Source organism: Eutrema salsugineum, unplaced genomic scaffold (assembly GCF_000478725.1).
Source record: "Eutrema salsugineum unplaced genomic scaffold, Eutsalg1_0 scaffold_9, whole genome shotgun sequence".
NCBI classification, from domain to species: Eukaryota; Viridiplantae; Streptophyta; class Magnoliopsida; order Brassicales; family Brassicaceae; genus Eutrema; species Eutrema salsugineum.
In genome coordinates this window covers 5,143,142-5,166,225 of record NW_006256342.1, presented here as the reverse complement: position 1 = coordinate 5,166,225, position 23,084 = coordinate 5,143,142, and the positions used below count along the sequence as shown (strand labels likewise).

General features: G+C 38.7%; 6 protein-coding genes across 6 annotated transcripts; 3 read left to right on the top strand and 3 right to left on the bottom strand.

Annotated features, from left to right (window-relative positions):
- Positions 1–7,696: 7,696 nt before the first annotated feature.
- On the top strand, positions 7,697–8,590 carry LOC112082856. The gene has a single exon (XM_024150457.1). The coding sequence runs from the start codon at positions 7,697–7,699 to the stop codon at positions 8,588–8,590; it is 894 nt and encodes a 297-aa protein (XP_024006225.1).
- Positions 8,591–9,800: 1,210 nt separating this feature from the next.
- On the bottom strand, positions 9,801–14,048 carry LOC18008223 (CSC1-like protein At1g69450). The gene is made up of 11 exons (XM_006390953.2): positions 13,809–14,048; positions 12,845–13,175; positions 12,601–12,756; positions 12,345–12,408; positions 12,020–12,229; positions 11,711–11,896; positions 11,287–11,585; positions 10,923–11,199; positions 10,529–10,804; positions 10,206–10,439; positions 9,801–10,124 (listed from the first exon to the last, which is right to left on the bottom strand). The coding sequence occupies exons 2-11, from the start codon at positions 13,120–13,122 to the stop codon at positions 9,954–9,956; spliced, it is 2,151 nt and encodes a 716-aa protein (XP_006391015.1). The 5' UTR covers positions 13,123–13,175; positions 13,809–14,048; the 3' UTR covers positions 9,801–9,953.
- Positions 14,049–14,619: 571 nt separating this feature from the next.
- On the top strand, positions 14,620–16,287 carry LOC18008228 (vesicle transport v-SNARE 12). Its single transcript, XM_006390952.2, has 5 exons — positions 14,620–14,880; positions 15,168–15,226; positions 15,318–15,506; positions 15,652–15,822; positions 15,992–16,287. Exons 1-5 carry the CDS (start codon positions 14,784–14,786, stop codon positions 16,142–16,144), a joined length of 669 nt encoding a protein of 222 aa, XP_006391014.1. The 5' UTR covers positions 14,620–14,783; the 3' UTR covers positions 16,145–16,287.
- Positions 16,288–16,378: 91 nt separating this feature from the next.
- On the bottom strand, positions 16,379–17,809 carry LOC18009100 (transmembrane emp24 domain-containing protein p24delta10). Its single transcript, XM_006390951.2, has 4 exons — positions 17,503–17,809; positions 17,204–17,413; positions 16,816–16,892; positions 16,379–16,699 (listed from the first exon to the last, which is right to left on the bottom strand). The coding sequence occupies exons 1-4, from the start codon at positions 17,713–17,715 to the stop codon at positions 16,555–16,557; spliced, it is 645 nt and encodes a 214-aa protein (XP_006391013.1). The 5' UTR covers positions 17,716–17,809; the 3' UTR covers positions 16,379–16,554.
- Positions 17,810–18,119: 310 nt separating this feature from the next.
- Positions 18,120–18,536, top strand: LOC18009101. Its single transcript, XM_006390950.1, has one exon. The coding sequence runs from the start codon at positions 18,120–18,122 to the stop codon at positions 18,534–18,536; it is 417 nt and encodes a 138-aa protein (XP_006391012.1).
- A 300-nt stretch (positions 18,537–18,836) lies between these two features.
- Positions 18,837–22,808, bottom strand: LOC18009304 (phosphate transporter PHO1 homolog 10). Its single transcript, XM_006390949.2, has 14 exons — positions 22,672–22,808; positions 21,713–22,310; positions 21,298–21,631; positions 21,151–21,199; positions 20,980–21,051; positions 20,766–20,895; positions 20,559–20,679; positions 20,196–20,454; positions 20,018–20,122; positions 19,890–19,934; positions 19,647–19,796; positions 19,280–19,558; positions 19,067–19,203; positions 18,837–18,983 (listed from the first exon to the last, which is right to left on the bottom strand). The coding sequence occupies exons 2-14, from the start codon at positions 22,263–22,265 to the stop codon at positions 18,875–18,877; spliced, it is 2,343 nt and encodes a 780-aa protein (XP_006391011.1). The 5' UTR covers positions 22,266–22,310; positions 22,672–22,808; the 3' UTR covers positions 18,837–18,874.
- Positions 22,809–23,084: the final 276 nt, after the last annotated feature.

The following is a 23,084-nucleotide window of genomic DNA, read 5'->3' as shown; positions in this document are numbered from 1 at the left end:
TTTAGTTATACTTTTAGTTTGAAAATGTAGTTTAAATCACTTAGAAAGAAGAAATAGAATGATGTATTTCAAAAAATCTTATATTATATAATATTTATAAGTTTTGATATATTTAAAATAAATTTGAATTTATTTATTTAAATATATTTGTTATACATATTAATAGTTATTAATGTTCTTTAATGCTTTTTCTTTAAATGTGATTAATTGTTTATTTCATTAAGATTTTAAATGGACAGGTGGCGCTTTCTCCAGTGCTGATGTGGCAAGCAGCTGGAGAAAGTTGGCCAAGTTTTATATATAAGATTTATAAACAAAAATGAAATCTTTAATTATTATTAAATTTCAATTAGGTATTTGAACTTCATGTTTTGTCAATTATCTTAGAAAAAGAGCAATCCAATAAATTAGTTTTGGTAATAGTAAAAGTGTTTTATAACGGTTTTATATAATAGTACAGTATATAGATAAAGTGTAGTATATATCACTCTCACTCAAAAACATAATCTATTATATAAAGATTCAGTTGAGTCTCACAAACTTGACATATCAGCACTTATTTTTATGACACATCAACTCATTTATTTGTTATTAAAAAAACTAAATTAAAACTAATTATTTTCATAATCATTTTTCCTATAACTTGATTATTTATTATGATGGCTTTTTAATTTCAGCTTTTGATGTCTCCTATTCTTAATGATGACGCTTCAAAAATTGTTAATATGAAGATTTTTTTTCTACATGTTTCAACGCATATATGAAAGAGAAAAAAAAAAGAAAAAAGTTAAGATAACTCAAAATTTTCTGATAAATCTCCAATCTACAGTTTTAAATTGTATCTTATGCAGGTTTCTATGTAAGAGCCTACAACAATAAACGTTGTCCATAGATCCACAGTTTTAGATTTATTTCTTGGTTACGGTCAGAGACATTAACGATAACACTCAATTGTGTTCGTTTAAAGGAGAAGAAGAATTTTGTTCAAGAATTCTATAAATAGTAAATAGCAAGACGACTTCCAAGCTTGTTGTGATAAAGAACTCTCCTATTTTTTTTTACTTTACTGTTTGAATGTTAATTTGCTACATACATTTCTCAATTATGGTGACTATGAACTTATGAAAGATGATTAATTACTCTGAGAATTACTGATAAACTTTTTTTATCTTGCTTATTTGGGTTCTCAAAAGAGAAATTTGCTACTAATTTAAGTTTTGTTACTAAACATCTTTTGACTTTATGATCATAAAAAAAGAAAAAAAAATTATTATGACTTTTCATATTTTGGTTATTAGGGAATTTATAGGGGTTCGCTTAATGGAGGGAAGAGGATCAATTATATTGGCAAATGGTTAGCGACTTAGCGTTATATTTCCATGTTGATGATGCAATGATCTTCTTAACATGGTTTAAATAAAACACTATAACAAATCATTGAATGCGATACATGCATGGAAATCAAAGTAAAGAGCTTGGAAACAAGCAAGGAAAAAAATGAAACATTTGTTTAGGTAAGTTAAAGATAATTAACACGCACTGAATTTAGTAAACTTGAGTAAGCTTTACAAAAAAGTAAAAATTCGCTAATGGTTTGTTCTAGGTTGAATTTTATTCACATAACAGAAAAAGAAGTCTCTACCATAAGATGGGTGGTATAATGATCATGTAAGCTACTCTGATTTAAAGAACTATTTGATGCCGCAATTTTTTTTGTGTTTGAATAATCATGAAAATAATCTTACTACTTTTGATACCAGTAAAAGAAAATATAGATTACATATCTAGATTTGATGGATTCTCATATCAAATTTGTTTATGATATTCCAAAAAAAAGATGATATAGTCTTAAAAGAAGAAATTAATGGTTTTTAGTAAAGGAAAGTTAATTAAGCTTTTTGAAAAAAAAAACCAATATAAAAGCCAACAAAAATAAGAACACCTTAAGAAAATATGTAAAAAACTAACAAAAAAAAAATTTATCCAAAAAAAAGCCAATAAAAAAGCTAACCAAAACAAGAACACCTTAAGAAATAAATAAAAAACTAATTTTCCTACATGAATATCCAAAAATAATCAAAAATCTAAATTTAATTTAGGTTTTATGCATTAAATAAATAATAATTAAAAAAAACCATGCATTTGCGTGGGTAGTCATCTAGTTATGTATAATATTTGAGAAAAACAAAAAAAAAACAAAGTTGTTTGGTGTGAGTCTTACAGATGGTATTAGACATTCATATGTTTTTTCAACGGCATAAATGATTAGATAGGCCTATAGTTTCGTAAACCCCAAGTTGTACACATGTTTTTTCTTTTACTTTCACAAATTGACCATACACTTATTAAATCGAGTTATGGGGACCATTTCTACTTAATTATTATTCTTGATACTATTTCTTCGTACTTCATTAATAATATATACTTTGGACTCTTTCACCAATACATGTGTTGTTTTGAAAGAAAAAAAAGTTACATGTTTTTCGAGGTCCATGCAAAATTACAGCTAAATAACACAAAACAAAAGATTTAGCAACAAAAATGAATCGACCAATTTTAAGCAAGCAAACAAAATTGGAACAATATAAAAGTTAGATTAATGATTCTTGCTATTCATAGGTTATTTTGGCAACTATGCAATAGTATTACATGAAAGCAAATAATTGGTTTATTTTGGCAACTATGCAATAGTATTACATGAAAGCAAATAATTGGTTTATTTTGGCAACTATGCAATAGTATTACATGAAAGCAAATAATTGGTTTATTTTGGCAACTATGCAATAGTATTACATGAAAGCAAATAACCAAAGAGCCTTGGGCTCCTTTCATTTTGATGGTGACCAAAACCAAAACCGATGGTTCCCAAAGTTATAGGTCCCACTAGATTTATCTCTTTGAATAATTCTATATTTTGAAAGATCTAACGATTAATAATGGTCTTAAAACATCATATCGACATCGATATTATTATTAGGTATCAATCCAAAATTTTATAATATTTGAATGATATATATATATATCCAAATTATTCAAAGTAATGCTCAAAGAGAAATAGAGAATCATTAGATTTTGGACGGATTGCATGGAACTTTTTCTAGTGTATATACGATATTCAGATTCAAAGAGTTTCCTTTATGTAATGGGAACAAGAGCACTAAAGTAGGGACCATTCTCTAAATTTCTCGAGAGTCCTCTCTAAAACCTCTTTCTAAATTTCTTCTTCCGCCGTTGGCCGACCTCACGCCGGCGGACGAGAAATTGTCCGATGACAAGACCTAAGAAGAAAAAGAAAGCCCGTCTTTTAGCGCCGCCGGCTACCTCCAAATTTGCTCGGGTTGCTGCGGCTTGCTCGGGTTCCTCCTCCGCTAGTCAGATCTGTCCTCCCGGCTCTCCTCCCGGTGGTAGTGACACCTCAGTTCAGCCTCTCTCGGTGGCGACTGGTGGGATTGAAGTTGCCTCCTCTTTCAGGCCATCTTCTCCTGTAAATATAACATCAGATCTCGTTCACTCGAATGTCTCGGGAAACGAGCTTGCTCAATCTTCTGATCCCTCTCTCTCGGGTGCTCCCCTCGACTCTCATCCGGTAGCTGGTGGGTCCGAGCCAATTGTTTCCTCTGTTGAAGGTCCATCCTCCGGAGGTACTTCCGACCCCGCCGAATCCGGTCCGGATCTTGCTGCGCAGAATGAACAACATCGTAATTGGTCCTCTGTGGTTAAGAACTCTAGTCTGCTTGAGGCTATAGGTGCCCCCACTCAGCACGATTCCGGGGTTCCCTTTGTTCTCATTCCAGACGAGAATATCGAAACTGCCAAGGAGGAATTCAAAGAGTTTATCTTTGCTCGGTTTCATGGAGATGCGCCGGAAATGGGACGCATTATTGGGGTGGTGAATGCCATTTGGGCCCGAAATGGTCCTCGAATATTTGTCCATAAACTTGAAGATTCGGGCTTCCTTCTCAAAGTCTCCAACCTTCGGACTCGTGAGATTTTGCTTAGCAGGAACTTTTGGAACATTGCTGGATACCCGATATTTGTGGCACCATGGTCTCCTGATTTCGCCCCGGAGGAACCCCCGCTAACCTCCGCGGTCGTTCCTGTTGAGTTCCGCAACGTCCCTTACCTTCTCTTCAATAAGGAAAGCTTAAGTCGGATTGCTACGGCAGTTGGACACCCGGTCAAACTTGCCCCGGAGACAGAGAGGAAGGAAAACTTTGAAGTTGCTAAGGTGTATGTTCGGATCAATCTTCAAGCAGCCCTGCCCTCCGAGGTTATGTCTGGTTTTTCAAATGGAAGGGAGGTCCTAATCAAAGTTTCTTATCCGTGGATGCCGGTTAAGTGCTCTAAATGCGACCGATATGGGCATGCTGGAATTAATTGTCTCCTGATATCTCAGCAGCCATCTGCATCAGGAAGGACTCTGAGTCACTCCCCAACTCGCGGCTCACGTCGTCGGATCAGGAAATCTAGATCAGGTCGATCCCATGCCAAAAAGCTAGGGGAAAACAGTGCCGTTGGTGAAGTTCTGGGAGTTTCAAAGATACTTGGAAATAAATCAGCGCCTGGTCAGAGGCTAGGCAATACTGAGAAAGTCTGGAAAAAAGTGGACACCAAGCCAGATTGTCCTGAATCGGGAACTTCAGATAAGGCTCCGTCAAATCCTTCTTCTGAGCTCACTGGCTTGACAGGTATTACTTTAGCTTCTGAGTCGGCTGTTGTTGTTGGTACTGTGAATGAAGGCGATAATCAGCTCAGTGTCACGGAAGCTTCCATAGATCCTATAGCTCCCGCGTCTTTTGTTAATGGGGCTAGTTCTTCTCCAAACATGGATGCCCACAAGGCTTCTAATGAAGAGGAGGCTCCATTCTTCTTGGTCTCGTACAAGAAAGGCGGCCGCAAGGCCAAATAACTCCTACATATTAATTATGTTTTTTGTGTGGAACGTTAGAGGACTTAATAGCAACAGACGCCACAATATGGTCAAGGACTGGATTAATATCCACAGACCTCTTTTTAGAGCGTTTTTAGAAACGCATATAAATCAAATAAATACTGGTCGTGTATCTAGAGCGATTCCAGTCGGATGGAAGTTTTTTGGAAATTTTGATTATCATCAAACGGCTAGGATCATCATCGTTTGGGATCCATCTATCTCCTTAATTATCTACAAAGTTTCGGCTCATGCTATCACCTGTGGAATCTTTCTGCAAGCCGAGAATGTCAGCTTCACCGTTACCTTCTGTTATGGGTTCAATGATGAGAAAACCGTTTTCCTCTTTTGGAAGAATTGAGAACCATAAACTCTACCACCCCTGCTGCTAGATTCCCATGGATGGCTGCTGGTGATTTCAACCAGATGCTCCGTGTTTCCCACCATTCAAATCATGCAGTGGACGATGTTGATACTACAGGGATGGATGATCTAAACTTATGCCTCCAGGACTCCGATCTGTTTGAGGTTCAATCTAAGGGTCTCTCTTATACCTGGTGGAATAACCAGGATGAAAATCCTATCTCAACCAAGATTGATCATGCTTTCATCAATCTTCCCTGGTCAGCGATTTTCCCGGATTCTTATGCCGAGTTCTTGGAACCGTTGCAGTCGGATCATGCCGTGTGTCTGATCAAGATTCCCTCTTTTCAGCGTCAAACTAGGAAGCCCTTCAAATTTTTTCATCACTTAATCGATCATCCTTCGTATAATGAGGTTGTGAGAAATGCTTGGAATTGCGAATCGATTACAGGCTCTGCTCAGTTCAAAGTGGCTCGGGTGCTTAAAGGTCTAAAACGTGCACTGCGTACTCTCAACAAAAGTCACTACAGTGGTATATCGCAAAGAGTGAAGGATCAGGAAGCAGTTCTCTCGGATCTTCAGAGATCTTTATTGACGTCTCCGACTCCTAACTTGGCTCGTGAAGAGCATCAGGCGCGGGCTAAATGGAAGACCCTTATTACAGCTGAGGAGAAATTCTATCGCCAGAAGTCAAGAGTAAAATGGTTAAATCTTGGAGATAGAAATACATCATTCTTTCACAGAATGGTCGCTCAGAGGAACACCCGCAACCATATCCATTTCCTTTGGGACAGTGATGATCGGATTCTTAGTGCCATGCCTGACTTAAAATCTTATGCTGCTGAGTACTTCAAAGGTATAATTGGTAACACTGACCTTCGGGTATCTCCTTGTTCAGTCACCCAACTCCAAGCTCTTCTTCCTTTTAGATGCTCAGTTGACCAAAAGCAAAGTCTAGAGAAAGAAGTCTCGGCTGAGGAGATACGATCTGTAATCTCAGCCATGCCGACCAACAAAAGTCCAGGTCCGGATGGGTATTCGATTGAATTCATCAGGGCATCTTGGGATATCGTTGGCAATGACATTGTGGCTGCAGTACAAGAGTTTTTCCGCAATGGTAGGCTCCTGAAAGACCTAAATAATACAGCAATTGCTCTTATTCCGAAAATGCCTGAAGCATCAAAGCTTGGGGACTTCAGGCCAATCAGCTGTTGTAACATTGTTTACAAGATTATTGCCAAAGTGATAGCGGGTAGGCTCAAACCAATCTTACAACAATGCATTAGCTGGAATCAAGCTGCATTTCTTAAGGGGCGCAGTCTTGGAGAAAATGTTCTCCTCTCCTCAGAACTAATCCGTGATTATAACAAATCATCATGTGGCAAGAGTTCAATGCTCAAGGTCGATATTCGTAAAGCTTTTGACACGGTCTGTTGGGATTTTATCCTCAAGCTGCTTGAAGCTCAGGACTTCCTGTTGTTGTTCATGACCTGGATTCGTGAGTGCATCTCATCCCCACGCTTCTCCATCTGCATTAATGGTGAACTTGCGGGTTTCTTTCCAGGTCAAAAGGATTTGCGCCAAGGTGACTCTATATCTCCATACCTTTTTATTATGGTTATGGAAGTATTGTCTAAGATGTTTGAAAATGCTGTGGACAATGATAAGATCAAACTTCACCCCAAGTGCTCTGATCCTAGGATTACTCACTTGCTCTTCGCTGATGATTTGCTTGTTTTCTCCAATGGATCGATCCACTCTCTTATGGGCATTAAAGAGGTCTTGAATGAATTTAAAGGATTGAGTGGATTGGATATGAATGTCACGAAGACTGAGATATTCTTTGGTGGTTATAATGATGAAGTGATGGATGTTCTCAGTGGTATTTCTGGTTTCAAGCTTGGCAAATTCCCCACTCGCTACCTTGGGCTTCCTCTCAATCCGCAGAGAATTACATTGGCTACACTGCAACCGTTTGTTGAACGTGTTACATCCAAAATCCACTCTTGGACAGTGAAGCTATTATCTTTTGCTGGAAAGGTTCGACTCGTCTCTTCGGTGATCTATGGTATGGTCAATTTCTGGAGCTCCGTTTTTGTCTTGCCTAAGTCATTTTACAAGAGGATTGATTCTTTATGCTCGGCTTTCCTTTGGAAAAACAAAAGCGCATCTGCGGTTGGAGCTAGAGTTGCTTGGGTGAATGTATGTAAGCCTAAATCCGAGGGAGGTCTAGGCATTCGCCTACTTGAAGAATTCAGCATGGTTTTCCGCCTAAAGCAGATCTGGAACTTCTTCACAAACTCGGGCAGTCTTTGGGTTGCCTGGTTGAAATCGCATATCTTTAGGAGGAAGTCTTTCTGGCAGCTTGAGGATGCGACCAGATTCTCCACCACAATCCGCAGCATGCTTCAGCTAAAAGAAATCATTAATGATTACTTGCGATGCGTGGTGGGAAATGGGTTAACTGCTTCTTTCTGGTTTGATTATTGGAATGATTTGGGCCCTTTTATCTCAATGTTTGGTGTCTCGGGTCCCCGCCAGCTTCGTATTCCATTATCAAGTCATGTCGTTCAGGGCACAAGGCATGGTGCTTGGCATCTACCCCCAGCGAGATCTGAACTTTCTGAGACCCTTCAAACGGTTCTCTGTACTATCTCCCCTCCGTCTTCTGATAAATGCAGTGATTATTACCTTTGGCGGAATGCGGCAGGAGGTTTTGGTCCATCTTTTTCTTCAAAGGTTACCTGGGATCACATTCGTGTTTCATCTCCGTCGGTGCCTTGGCATAAAATTATCTGGTCCAAGGAGGAAATTCCTAGGTGCTCCTTCATTGCTTGGCTCGCTATGCTTGTTCGTCTTCCTACGAGAGATCGTCTCTTACGTTGGGGAATGAGTGTGCCTGGGCAATGTCTTCTCTGTAATTCCGATCAGGAGTCTCATGAGCATATTTTCTTCAGATGCACATACTCTTCCGAGCTTTGGTCTCGTTTTGCAGGTTCGCTCTGGCCTAATCCTCCAACGTCGTATCAGCTGGTCCCCGCTTGGATTGGTCAAAGGACTACCGGTAACTCTCGCCGGCTTCAGGTCTTAGGCAAGCTCATTTTTCAATGCATCATCTACTCCCTGTGGAAGGAGCGGAATGCGCGTGTTTTCTCCTCTGTTTCTTCTCCGGTGCTTGTGTTGCGAAGAACTGTCGACCGAATGATAAGGGACCGGCTCCTCTCGTTTCTGGCCAGGAGCCTCTCTTATCCCTCGCTGCTCGAGCTTTATTTTCAACATTTAGGATCTCTTAGCTAATATGTCTTGTGTTCTGTTCTCTTCTCCCTCTTGTTCTTCTTCAATTAAGTGGTTTGCCACAACTCTATATAAATTTTGAAAATGGTATGAAATCTTAACATTTTAGATAAAAAAAAAAAAAAACAAGAGCACTAAAGATTACTGGGACCGAAGAGATTTGGTCAAAGCTAAAAGTTCCCTATAACCCATAGTTTTGGCTAAATTTGCTCCACTTTTAATCCAAATATCTGGCTTTAACTAATAATTTTATATGTATGTATAGTTTTTGCCTTTTTTTCTATAACACTATATGGTGGTTGGCAAAGAAATAAAATAAACTATTTGGTGATCAAAGCCGTTACTCCGATGATTTCCTGTTATAAATTTTTAATTCTCTTTGTTTGTTATAGCTCATAGCTTTATTTTTGTTGGGCATTTTTTCTCTTGAAACTTTGTTGATAACATATGATTATGGGAATGTGGTGATGTCGACAGGGATAAATGACTAACATGGACCCTGAACTATATAATTAATCCTTTTTTACTACTTAACCTATTATATATCTCTATTACAAAATACAATTGTTTTTCTCTACTAATTTCTTTCGTTTTTTTTTTTGGTAATCATAAATCCACTGTTAGACGCCTCCTCTGGCACGGTTCAGTACAAGAAAAAATCTAATTACGAAAATTTAAATTACTATTAAATTCAAAGTTCAAGGTCCAGTCACTCTAACCAATATAATAATCACAAATGACCCGTCAGTCCATTTACCAACATTTTTGACTTAGACAAGAGCCGCTAAAGATAGTCTAACATAAACATCATCAGATAATCTTTTGATACCCATTTCTATGAAAATACATTCTCTTTGCGACTATTTTTTTTTTCTTTCAGATATGATAAAATTACTAAACATTTGAGTAAATAACCCCCTTCCAAATTATGTTTGCCAAAGAAAACAAATGAGTACTCTTTGTTTAAATTTTAGTATTAACCTGCTCTTGTAACCAAATGATGTCGTGAAGATAGAGACATGGTTAGGATACAAGTAATCATTGTTGGGTCCAAAGTGAAAATATAATTATTACTGATTTTACATCGTGACTACTAGGTTTAGATAACAAAGTGTAACGTTACTACTGTTTTTAGTCCACATTAAACATGTTGATAACCCCTTTTAATCAAAGCAGAACACAAGAATAAACAACTCGTTTATAATATAAACGACGAAATCTTATGACTGGTTCTGTACAGTTTTACAAATGAATTTATAAAATAAATTGATATCGAGTTTCGAAATAAATCTCTAATGTTTTGAGGTGATAATAAGTGAAGTATGTATGCACATGTGTGTACAAAGGGAAGTTGTATAGAAGAGAATCAAACCGGACTTGAAGTCGAAGAGAGAAGAGGACTAGTGAGGCTATCATGTCTGCTTCCTGAGAATCGAAGTGGAAGCAGAGCAGGATCTTGGTACGCATTGACCAGGTTATTGTAAAACTCGGGCATTCTTGGATCGTTTTGATCTTCCTTGTCTCTCTTTGTCAACACCTAAGCAGCCACAAAAGAATGAGAGAGTTAAATCCATATACATCTTGTAACTAATTCTCCAGAGACATTTCGCTTTTGTACCTCAGCGGGATAGGCGGTGAATATAGGCATGAAGCGTTTACGACAAAACTCGTTGAAGAGAAGAGTGAAAATGGGAAGAGGGACAAGCAAGTATGTGGCTAGTTCCATCTTCTTGAGAGCAAATAGACCGATCGCGATTGCGTGCATGAGCACAAGAGAGAATATCATCGTATAATGTATCATTGGCCAAAACATCCCTCCTGTTTCATACTTTGGTTCGTACACGTTTATGAACTGCATCCGGAAACGCAATCGAGTGCTTAGTCCTCTCAATGGAAGGAGAAATCTAAAAGGAGTTAAAGAGTTGTGCCATACATACATACCTGGTTCCGGTAGATGATGTATGCGAGTACAAAATAGAGAAGGATGAAAGGAAGAATCAATGGAGCTAAGAAGAAGTATGTAATCCCAAGAAGCCCGAAGAAGACAACTCTTGGAGTGTCTCTGTGGTATCGCATTGGCGGGATAACAAGTTCATCGTCATCTGTCGGTTCAAGTGATCTTTTCACGTAACTAACCATGAAGGGAACTACACGGAAGAGTTCTGTTAGAGTATCTGTCCATCCTGTTGTCACAACATAGGCGATGAAAAATGATGCCTACAAAAATGATGTAAACCAGCAGGTTACAACGATTAAATTTTCCAACCAAGAGTTGTAACTATTGGCATGTGCTAATAAATATAAGAGTATGTGGTAGAAGAAGTTGTTTCTTTACCTGAGCCGGAACAGCCACAGCCAACTTGACCAGAATCTCCTTTGGATCGAAAATTACAGAAAGCTTGTACAAGGCTGAACCGGAGAAAACAGTAGCGAAAAACACATTCCATATTGTGAACCAGATCACTTTGTTGCAAGCACTCTTTTGTATGTCGCTGTGGCAAATGTGCCCTTCAATAGAAGAGAGAAACTCCATGATGGGAGGAACGATCTTCAGAGACGTCTGAAGTATAAGACTTGGGAGGTATCCAGTTATTACTTGACTTACAATTTTCCTGCAACAGAGAGATAAACTAACGTTTAGCAGAATTGAGCTTCTAATATTGTTGAAATGTAATGGGAGCGAGAAATCTTTAACCTACATCGATAGAATCAATGTCAAGAACGGGAAGAAGTATTCTAGTGCAGACAGGTTGGTGAGACCTTGGACAAGTACGACGGGAACAAGGAACAAGGTCGTAAGGAGGAGACAAGCGAACACAATCATAATCTTAGCAAGCCATTTCTGCATAAATGATGCAGAGAAGAAAGGCCAGTGGACGTCATGAGGTTCTGGTGCTGGTTCTGTGAGCCAGTAAGTGGGGTTGATTGATTGTGGCATGTGGAGTGCCATCGCAGCACCATATCGAGTCTTGAATGATACAAAAGCAGCTCGAACTTCCTACACAACGAGAGGAATATGCAAATTAATGAGAAGGAAGAATCCACTACGCAAGTCCTATATAATCATTTTATGCAAGCACTATTATCTTGCTTGCATATCCAAAGGAAACATCTGAGGCATACTTTTCCAGGCGATGAAACCTCAGCTTGTCCCAATCGTATGTTGTGTTCCAATTCTTGTAACATTTTCTCATAGTGACCCTCGGGAGTGTCCTTGCGACTGAAGAATCTTACTATTGGCGTTTTTCTAACTAGAGGAGCATCTGGCTTCTTATGATTCACTTTTTTGTACAACTTTTTGGCATTATCCTGAAAGAGCCAGAGTTGAAAAGAATCATAACCAAGAGATAAAGTTGTAATAGGCCGCGAATAGCATGCACATACAAAGATATACTGCCCAATGGAAGGTAGATTAGCTGTTTCAGGACTTACAACGATACTTCGAAGTTTACTTGTTCGATGGATAACAACATGAGACAGGTAGGTAGAGAAATGATTTTCTCCAAAGAACCTATCAACAGTGTCGCTCACAGTGCTTCCATCTGTAGAGGGGATATTTCGAACTAATATGGTGAACTGATGTGGCTGAGGTTTGGATGAATGGAAATGCTCAATCCTTTTCAAGCCAATATATCTGAATTCCTGTCAAATAAAGACGCTACTAATGACAATCTTGTAAAGAGTCATCACTAATCACCTTGGTATTCAATTCGATAAAATGATATCAGTAACCAGAAGACATGCCTTAAGTCCTTACCAAGTAAAGAAGACAGCAGACAAATGCAGTCACAAGATATATAGCTCCAAAGTGAACCCATAGCCTGCAAGAAACCAAAAAAAGAGCTGGTATCTATATGATCTTTAGCTTTTCATTGAGTAGAGTAGTAATTGCAGTAAACCTAATTAGTTTTTTGGAAGTATTTTCGTTCTTGTCAACTGAGACATGGGTTGATACTAAGCTGCATTATCTACTTCATCTGAGCCATAATAATAATATAAAAGTTTGAGGTTACCATGGTGAGCGAGTTTTGAGGTTTGCAACAGAAAACAGATCCAAAGAATTGGCTGACCAATCAGCGTAGTTAATCTGTATAAGTTGATCTCCGAAGCAGTTGACAGGCAAGAGAACGAAAACCCCAATGATCCCAGCAAACAAGAACACTTTTAAACTGCAGAAAATGAGAGAACAATCACAAACTATGGGAGTATCACAATCCTAAGATAGTCACAAACACCAGAGATACAAATGAAAGTTACCTGAAAGTGATCATTCTCATAAACACAACACCGTCCAGGCCTGAGGATTCCATCAGTTCCTTCTCTGATGGCTTCCATGACTTCCAAATCCAACGCACAGAAGGGATGTACCTTGCCACTTTGTTACGTCTTCTTTTAGACGTCCCTGCAGCGAGCCGGCGTGGTAAAAACACCTCATAGTTGTGTGGCTGTTTCCTCAGTACAGAGTAAAGTATGAAGAACAGTACACATAGGCAAGAGTTTATCCCAACGGACATAAGAAGGGCGGAGACAAGCATCTTGTCGGGACAACTTCAATACCTCGAAAGCTTGTCCAAACTCAGCTCTAGAGCTGCATAATAAATCGAACTTTGCATCAAAGGAAAATTCTAAAGGTAAAGTTTCACATTTTAACCATTAATGATGCGAAATAGAGATTCAGGGTTAGAAGGAAGAAGAAGCTCGTTCCAAATAAGGAAAAAAAAGGATCAACTCAAATTCAAACCAGAAAAGGGATGTGATTTTAGCTTCAGATTAAGTGAGTAATTATATGTATAATAGCTATGAAAATCAAACTAGACCACTCTCTTATCCTCTAACTCACAGAAAACCAGCTTAAATGTTTCCAAGCGTGTGATTGCTAAATACTTTTCTCTAATAATTCTTGATATTCGAAGTTCCAATCACTAAACAACAGAGCAAAGCTATGAAACTAAGAATACAAACGACCAAGTTCGAACAACGGAGCTCAGTTTGTGTATACTGTAATGTGAAGGCTTTGATCAATAAATCAATAAAGACATACGAAACTAAGGTTATAGATACCTCAAATTAAAACACAAAACCCAGATTCTACATTTATCTCCGTTTCTAATAACACACCAACAGGGATAAAATTCGTCATAAATTGTAACTCGAGACGCAAGATGAAAATCGAGAATCGATACAATCTGATTTAAATGCAGAGACAAATCAGTGGCCTTACCAGACCGGAGGATCAAACCTGAGCGTGCGTCTTGGGGACCGCGAAATCGAAGTCCAGACACGCGTTTGAAAGCTTCAAACTCAGTGATCGAAGCAAAACGCAGCACGAATCAGAGAAAACAAAAATCCAGATATTGTATTGCCCATAGATGTGAAAGCAAGCAGAGAGCACAAGTAAAATAGCGAGAAGATTTTTTTAAGTAATGAATATGATGAAATCGACGGTCAAGAACACGATTACCACGCGTTATAGAACACTATAATCTGTATATTATTATCACGGCCAATCATTCAGATTTAAAGCCCTTCCCTCGCTTCCCATTTTGTTTATTGACATTACCTAAATTGCCCTCACTGTGCTCACGAGTTGGGATGAGATCTCGATGCTTGTAGGACTCCGGTAAGGGTATTTCCGTATTTGTATACTTTGGAAAGTCAACGGTTTAGCAACACCGGTCGATGAAGCAATCGCTATTATACATTATACAAAGGTAGTCTTATACAAATCAAATAAACAATAATTGGACTCAAATAAACAATAATTGGACATGTTCTTCAAACCATATATATCTTTTATAGATCTATTATGTGCTGATGATCTAATAACAATACAGCCATCTAAACACAAAAATTATAACTCTTAACATCTAAACTTTAATCAAATAACACCCTAGTCAAACCTATATGCTATTTTGAAAACTATATCTCTGTAATTTACTTTGAAACTTGGATTTTTTTTGTTGTTTTTTTTTTTTCATTTTTGGGATCTTTAAATTGACATAGTAAAGAACTAAAGACATAAAAAAATGGATTTAAGAACGAAACGCAGCGTTTTGAGTCCGGTCTATCTGGGAAGAAGAAGCACTTCTTTGATTCTTTCTGCGATTCAATCGATTTTGTGATCCGAACAACTTCGAATCCAGTATTGCCAATCGAGGACTAGTTTTGGGACTAACTGAAGAAGAAGAAGAAGAAGATGAGCGACGTATTTGAAGGATACGAGCGCCAGTACTGCGAGCTATCAACAAATCTCACCAGAAAATGCAATTCGGCTTCCCTTCTACCCCATGGAGGTTAACAATTCACACTCTTTCTCCTCTCATCTTAGCAAAACGATCTTTATTTTGGTTTCTGTTTATGCATATACCTTCCCTAAACTGCAAAAACCCCATCTGTTCATCTTCCAAAATCAAAATTTGGATTTTTGAGCTTTAACTTGCATGTGATCTAATCAGTTCTGAAACCTATGGAAATTTGAAATCTATCTCCAATTGGATCAAACACCACTATTGCTTGTGTTGGCATCTTCCTGGTGAGATAGAACCAGAGTGGTGATGAATCCGTTACCTGAATTTTGCAGATGAGAAAAAAGGAAAGCTTGGTGAGATCAAATCTGGAATAGATGAAGCGGATGTATTGGTAAACTAGTTTATGCTCTTTACTGTCGAAAAGTCTCTCTCTTTCTCTTGCACAAGATTTGTGATTTACAAAAGGTTTCTCCTTTTTGAAGATCCGTAAAATGGACCTTGAGGCGAGGAGTTTGCAGCCGAGTGCCAAGGCTGCGTGTCTTGCTAAACTAAGAGAGTATAAATCTGACCTGAACCAACTCAAGAAGGAATTCAAAAGAGTTTCGTCACCAGATTCCAATCAAGCTTCCCGTGAAGAGTTGATGGAATCTGGAGCGGCGGATTTTCATTCGGTAAACCTTAATGGTTTCTCTTCTTAATCCTTTCTTTATACTTGATTGACTTGCATGAGCTGCGCTTTTCCCATGACTTTTTGTTGTTTTTCTCTGTGCAAAGAGCAAACTTGAGCTAAATATTTGCTGTTACTTGCCCTTTCAGGTGTCTGCTGATCAAAGAGAGAGGTTGACCATGTCAGTGGAGAGGCTTGATCAGTCTAGCGACAGAATCAGAGAAAGTCGAAGAACCATGTTGGAGACGGAAGAGCTTGGCGTCTCAATTCTTCAAGATCTGAGTCAGCAGCGGCAAACTCTTCTTCACTCGCACAGCAAGGTACACTCCCGAACATTACAGCAAACCACGCATTTTCCATGTGTGAAGTTTGTCTGAATCAGATGGATGAATCAGAAATTACTCTAATTCCATCTATAGCATCAAACTATTAAGGTCTTTGAGGTCAAGACCATTTATGAACCTCTTCACATTTCCAATTTGATCGCAGCTTCATGGTGTGGATGAGGCCATTGACAAGAGCAAGAAAGTTTTGACGGCCATGTCAAGAAGAATGACAAGGAACAAATGGATCGTTACTTCAGTTATCGTTGCTCTCATTCTCGCTATCATCCTGATCATTTCATTCAAACTTACTCACTAATTTTACTCAAGACATGTGTGTATAAGATTATAACAACTTTTCTTGTAATGATCTGGAACTCCTCTCTCCCCAAGTTTCACGTGTATCCCGAACTATGTTATGGCATGTTTACATATAATCATTAGAATGGGTACATTATCTCTCTCTTCTGTCTGAAACTGGAGATGCACAGTTTACATGATTTTAAATCATCAAATTATTCAGTATAATCTAAGCAAAAGCAAAACCCATCTGCAGAAAGGGCAATACTGCTGCCACATAAATCAAATATCCAAGTCTCAGAGAACATGCTTGAAGCCATTGATCTAATGTACAAGTACAACACCCAAAGAAAAGGAAATTGTTTGTTTGGGTTTTGAAAAGAGAGAGTGTGTGTGTGTGTGTGTGTGCGCGTGTGACTGCCTAGGATCTTAGATGACCTTCTTCTTCTCGAAAAACGTCTTCAGGTGCAAAAACTGCATGCCCGCAACTCCTATGCAGACGAATAAAGAGAGGAAACTCAACCATGCCATTTTAGTGTTTGTTGACCGGTTCAGGTCTTGCATCTCTTCTTCCCTGAGGAAGACACCAAATCATGTTACATAAACAGTCTCTTTCTGATACCATCCATAGTGATCAATAGCATCAAAACATCACCAAACAACTGAGAATGTTAAAGTACAAGACTTTACCTTTCTCTAAGATAAAACATCTCTTCATGAATCAAATTGACGGTATCAAGAAGGCTCTTTACCTCGAACTCCATAACCTGCCATAAAATGACCAACACACAAATACATAAGAAGGCGCAAGGTTTTGACACGAAGATCAACAACATTGTTAAATACACAATATAACTAGCCTAACACCACCATATCCATAGTCTCTTTACAAGTCTCAAAACTGGGAGATTCCGTTATCTAAATCGTTCAGCTACAATCTATGAAAGAAATTAGACCATTTTCTAAGAAGTCTAGATTATGAGTTGTTAGGAAAATGAAGGAGTGAGTCAAATGGCAGAAACACACTCATCCACCACACAAAGAAGAAGAGAAAGAAGAAAACGAAAATGGAGCTTACTTCGATTTGGCTTTTCTTGGCAACAGTAGCCCAGCTTTTGGATTGAACACCCGTCCTCCACTCAAATTCAATGCTCAGCGAAACCTCAGGCTTATGATCGACGGCAGAGAAGCAAGCCATGTAATCCCCTGCTTCCACTGCCGAAAACGCGAATTGCCCTGAATCCACTTGATCCGCGTGATGGTATGTGTTCCCGGAGCTTGACGTTACCTTTTATAAAATCGCACGCGTAAGAAATCAGATCTTTCCCCAAGAAAAAAATCGGAAATTTTAGATCGAAATCAGACGAATCCGCGTACCTTGACGGAGATCTTGTGAGATGGAGGCAAATTCTGGCCTTCGTGAGGGTTATCGATGCTGTACTTTCCAACAGTCATGGAATTGCTCTTGATGTCTTCGGCGATACACTTTGTGCGACCTGAATGCAGATCGAAGTGCAGCGAGTGTGAAACTCGAGACCAAATCCCTAGAATCAAAAGCACCGTCCATAGTTTTTGGGAACGGAGCAACATTTTCGAAAATTCGGAGAATTCAGAATCTTCCTTTCTCCTTTGCTTCCTCCTCGATCGTTTCGTTCATAGAGACGAAACACGCGTATACGTTGATTCTGAAAACCTTCTGTCTAGTTTAGAGGTTTTACCCCAACATACAAACCGGTCCAAAAATATTAAATTCTTCTCACAAGACCCGGTTTGGTATAGCATTATGTGATCCTTGCGTCTCAAGGTATCGAGAGTGGTTGGGTAAATTTGTGTTATAAATTTCCTTTTTCTTCTTGCCTTTTTGTTTATAACAAAAAAGGAAAATTTGGAGTGAGTTTCGAAGAAGAACATCATCTATAAATAGAGAGTTACCTGAGCCTTCAATGATTATTCTTCATCTTTACTACCAAAAAAAAAAAAAAAAAGCTGAGAGAATGTCAAAAAAGATTCAGGAAGCACTTCGTTACTGTGAAGAGAACTTTGAGAAAGGAAACCTAGAACTTGCATTAAAGTGCGCAGTCTCAGTCGCTCTGGCGAATCCAAAAGAGCCTGAACCTTACGCACACGTCACGGCTTACAGAATCCTTCTCACGGCAGCAAACCATCGAACGGTCACAGGAGAGCCTGACTGGTACGCCGTGTTTGGAATCAAACGCGGAAATAAGTCCTCCAAGTCGGTGGCGAAATCCGTTGAGAGGCGGTGCTTGGAGATCATCGAATTGTTGAACGGCGAGACTGTGACTTTCAAGGCGGCTTCTGGAGTCTATGGTCTGGTCAGCCGAGGCTTTGAAGAGTTGAAGAACGAAGATAGAAGAAGAGCATATGATCAACGTTCTGGATTTCTCTTGTAAACTACCATTCTTTTAGGTCAATTTATTTCGAGTACAGTTCAAGAGTTAAATGTAAACTCTCTACTCTACGTCTTGTATTAGGTCAAATTTAAACATAGAAAAGACTCTTGATCAATTTAAACAATGTAAAAAATCTTCGTCCATGTTATAATGTATATGTTTTGTTCTCTATACTTTTTCCTTTGGATTCATGTTATGGTTTTAACAATAATATGGTTTTTACACATTGAGTAGGTTCACTGGAAAAAAATACAAACTTCTCCTATTAAGGCTATATTTATAGCTTATATATCGGTATTATTTTGGCAGTGAATCAAATAATATTATTATGATAGAGCTCAGTCGTCTTTGTCATCAGAGTCGTCATCGTTATAATAATGGAAAGGATGTGGAACCGACTTGAAGGCTCTGTATTTGCCCACATTGTTCAAGTGCTCATTCTCCAACCTGACAAAATTTAACTCCACATTACTAATCATTATAATTCTATTATCAAAAGTTGGAACTATGTATACAGAAGGGTGTGTTACCTGAAGAAGCTCCATATTCCCCGACGAACAATCTCTAAACATGAAATAATGGTTGATACTGCGATTCTGTGAAGGGACTTCAAATTAAACTCCAGAACCAGCTGCATCCATGCCACTCTTAGTATCACATTGACTACCTGTCAAAACACAACAATATCATATTCAACCAGTTTCTATATCCGAATCCTCTGATATTTGTATAGTGTTAATTACCATGGCTGCAAAATAGACGCTTTTGTGGGGGACAAGGAGTTTGTCTCTCAGGTATGGGTTCTTGGAATTCTTACGGAGGAGTCCCCAGTCTATAACAATATCCCAGAATGTGTTCATACCCGCTGCAACACCTGAGCTTATAAGAGCCAAAATCATCCAATTTCGTCCCTTCTTCAGTTCAAAAGCTGTTCTTATGATGACCGCAATGATTGTCAACATGTATTTCAGAGCATTGTATCCGTGTATGGTATCCTTTTCTTCGCATGCTCTGCGTATGCACTGAAAAAAAAAATTACATGTGAGTTATAGATTCGGATGTGATAGACAGTACCAGTGAAGGCAGAAGAGACTAAAATTGTGTTGATACCTGGACGAAACGGAGCCAGTAAGGTATAAGAGCAACAACAAAGTAGAAGGCATTGTAAACACCATGACTATGACACTTGTTTTGCCTCTGCAAGTATTCTCCTAAGCCATAGTAGCAAATAAATAGCTCAAAACTCCGTATGGCTTGTACCTGAACTTACCAAAACAAATTACAACAGCCCATATTATTCCGAGTCATTTTCTTGTCAAACAAGAAAGATTAATGCTAGTAGAAAACGAGAACCTGACTGGTTAGTTGGTCTGCCAAGAAGAAATCTGGAAGTGTAACCTGTGATAATTTAAAAGAACAAAAACATGAAGGTGGGATCTTTTGCTGTAATGATTCTAACGATTCGTACATTATACAATTACCTCGTAGAGAGGGGCACAAATGCAGTGAACCAGTGTTCGAATGAAGAACAACCGACTTGAGCGGTATATGATGTTGAAAGGACAAAAAAGTATGCAAAGAACAATCTGCAAACAAAAAAGGCTTGTTTAATTCTAAAACGACTGCACAAAATGTAAACACTAAAAAAAAAAATCGTACAGTGACTAAACCCAAAGGAATAACTTCAGGGAGTGTCTTTTGATCTTTTATCCTCCAGTCCATATCAAGCTGCAAATTTATCAGGAAGCAGATAAAAGCAAGCACCGCAAGACCGGTGCTTAGCAGGAAAACTTCTCTGTAACCTAACTCCGTTCCCTGCTTGAAACCAAAGATGAAGGTATAGTTGACTCTATAACGTCTCCAGAAGTATATATTTGCTGAGTACATGAGCATATGAAGAATGATGTATCCAAATAAGCTGCAAGAGATGAAATGTTTGTGGGTGTGAGACAAAAAAGACCTGTTTTTCTATTTTACAAACACATGTTTTTGAGTGATAGATTATAATCAATAATTGATTGCCTGTAAAGGGGGATAATATTCGCCATGTATTCAGTACCGAAGTCCTTCTCCATGATATTTCTATTTTCTATCTTGAAAACAACAGCAACAATTAGTGCAAGTGAGCAACCAGAGAAGAAACCTGTGAGAAGTTGAAGAACAATTATCAGAGAACGGAATGTAACATCTTTGAAACCCGGACTCTCTTTTTCTCGCACATTCCCTTACCAGAGAAGAATGTAATCCTGTGCCATTCTCTTTTAACTTTTGGTCTTAGAAACTGCATGCCTTCTCTTCGGTTTCCGTTCGCAAAGTGCTTAACGAAAGTTATCTCTACTCTCTCCAGGAGTCTGTTAATCTAAATCAGGAAACAGTGAACAAAAAAAGTTGATGTACAAACATTACGGAAAACTGATTTTGAAGTCTAAATTACTCCACAAACCTCATCAGAAATCCCAATAAATGAATTATCCACAGTTTTCATGTAGTTCCTGAAAGCATTCCTTGAAGCAATCTACACATCATTAGGAAAATGAGAACATTGCTCATGCATTTATTTTGCTCTGCAGTCTTCAGTAACGAATCTGATCATTAGAAGAAACTCTTATATTACCTTCTCGTACTTCTTCATGATCTTTGAAAATGCCAGAAGATTCATGAAACTGATTGAAATTACACAAACATACACAAATCAGTAACACGGAAATGTAAAAGAAAGATTGCCTGAGAAACTGAGCTTTTGGCTGGACGACCTCCTCACCTGTATTCCTTGAGACGGCGGAGTTTCTGATAAAACTCACTAAAAACAAGCCTCAACTGTTCCTCTGCTTTTTTTAATCCTTTCTTGGAGATTGGTTCATCATTTTTCGAATCCCCAAAAACACCTTTCAATGTAGACATGGGAGATTCAAGCGCATCATTCATCTTCACACGCGCTAGTATTTCACGGAGATCCTGCTTAACATCAGAACTATCTTCCTCGTCGCTCTCATCATCAATATGAGTAATCGGGACAATGTCAGGCAGGATATGGAAAGCCTCTTCTGGAATGCTATCTCTGTCAATACCATGTACCATATCTGAGTTCGAGCTGCCTGCAAATATTTCAAGTTTTTCAGTACATCTGAGCATAAGATGCTTCTGATAAAAAAAACAGTCTTGTCATATAAGCTTACCCAGTGTTCTCATTGTGCTATCAGATGGATCTACTACGACCTTATCGGAGGGATGCTTCTCCAAATTCATGATATATGAATCAGGTGTCTGCACCTTGACCCGCAAAGCAATCAATGCATCCATTTGTTTATCCAGCAAAGCCGCTTCCTCAAGCACTTCATCAACTTTGTCCCGGTAAAATCTGTTGACTTTGTTCAGATTCTCATCGAGCTTTCTGAAGAAGGTTTCTTCGAATTCCCCTCCTTCTTCAGATTTCTTTAGGAACTTAGTCTTGTACAACTTACGAGAATCATCTTGCTGCACAGTGTCGACTTTAATGACTTGCTCCTCAATGTCCCCTGCATGTTCGCTGTTGCTGGGATGGTAAGAAAGGCCACTAAACGAACGGTGCAAGGCTTCTGCCTGCTGCGACACTCTCGAGGCTGCTCTACTCAGCCTACTGTATTTGTAGCTACGTATCTCTTTCAGATTCCTCTTCAATCCATTGTAGTCCATGTAAGCTTCTACCCACTCGGGCACCATTTGCTTCTTAAATATTTTCCCAAACTTCATCTTCTTTTGCAGCACAATCCAAACCAAATCGATGCTTATCACAAACTTCAACAAGAAAAAAACTATAGTGAGACATTTGAGAAACACACAGGTAACTCAAAATTTCCATAATAGTTAGAAGAGTACTAAGGATCAAATCACAGATGCAGCTAGAAATTAGCAGAATCTAGGGTTCTTATCGTAGTTACATTCCACCCAATTTAGAAATATAACCATACTTTTCGACATGCGACTATCAAATAATCGATCAACAATCTATAAGAATCTAGGATACTAGAGAAGTAGAATACAGATTGTGGAATCCATAAGAAAAGCAAATAAGCATAAAATTCGAAATCGATTTCTAAATGTGTAGAGTCAATAGTGACTGATCGTACTCGTACAGAGCACGAAACTCCATGATTACCTTGGTACCGAAGAAACGAAAGAGGAAATTAGAAACCGCTTAATTAAGAGCTTCTCTGCAATTTTACGCCATTGACGAAGAGGAAGGAGACGTCGCTACTTGAAACGCCTCTTACTTACTCTCTCTGACTCTCTCTCTCTCTCGCTCGCTTTACTGTCGCCGAGTGACACTAATATGGTGTGTACGGCAGGAGATCGTCTGCGGCTGAGATCATGATTTAAGAAATTTTTCTTTCTTCCACAGCCGTTGGATCACTCTGCGAGTAACCTGCCACGTGACCACCGTTAGATGGATTGCGTGTTGTTCATCTTTTGCGGCCGAAACCGGTGGACGGAAGCAAATCAATTCTATACTGACTGGTTTGACCAGTTAGTGGGCCCACCCAGAGCGTGACACGTGTGGCTCCGTAAGCT

Coding starts and splice junctions, on each gene's coding strand:
- LOC112082856 (XM_024150457.1), top strand. CDS start 7,697: ATGCTTCAGCTAAAAGAAATCATTAATGATTACTTGCGATGCGTGGTG.
- LOC18008223 (XM_006390953.2), bottom strand. CDS start 13,122: ATGCTTGTCTCCGCCCTTCTTATGTCCGTTGGGATAAACTCTTGCCTA. Junction 11,897..12,019: donor GTAAACTTCGAAGTATCGTT/GTAAGTCCTGAA, acceptor TGGCTCTTTCAG/GATAATGCCAAAAAGTTGTA. Junction 11,586..11,710: donor AGGTTTCATCGCCTGGAAAA/GTATGCCTCAGA, acceptor CTCGTTGTGTAG/GAAGTTCGAGCTGCTTTTGT.
- LOC18008228 (XM_006390952.2), top strand. CDS start 14,784: ATGAGCGACGTATTTGAAGGATACGAGCGCCAGTACTGCGAGCTATCA. Junction 15,507..15,651: donor GAGCGGCGGATTTTCATTCG/GTAAACCTTAAT, acceptor TTGCCCTTTCAG/GTGTCTGCTGATCAAAGAGA. Junction 15,823..15,991: donor TTCTTCACTCGCACAGCAAG/GTACACTCCCGA, acceptor ATTTGATCGCAG/CTTCATGGTGTGGATGAGGC.
- LOC18009100 (XM_006390951.2), bottom strand. CDS start 17,715: ATGTTGCTCCGTTCCCAAAAACTATGGACGGTGCTTTTGATTCTAGGG. Junction 17,414..17,502: donor CTCACAAGATCTCCGTCAAG/GTACGCGGATTC, acceptor ATTTTATAAAAG/GTAACGTCAAGCTCCGGGAA. Junction 16,700..16,815: donor ATGTTTTATCTTAGAGAAAG/GTAAAGTCTTGT, acceptor TGTCTTCCTCAG/GGAAGAAGAGATGCAAGACC.
- LOC18009101 (XM_006390950.1), top strand. CDS start 18,120: ATGTCAAAAAAGATTCAGGAAGCACTTCGTTACTGTGAAGAGAACTTT.
- LOC18009304 (XM_006390949.2), bottom strand. CDS start 22,265: ATGAAGTTTGGGAAAATATTTAAGAAGCAAATGGTGCCCGAGTGGGTA. Junction 20,680..20,765: donor CAGGATTACATTCTTCTCTG/GTAAGGGAATGT, acceptor AACTTCTCACAG/GTTTCTTCTCTGGTTGCTCA. Junction 20,123..20,195: donor TTCCTTTGGGTTTAGTCACT/GTACGATTTTTT, acceptor TTTTGTTTGCAG/ATTGTTCTTTGCATACTTTT.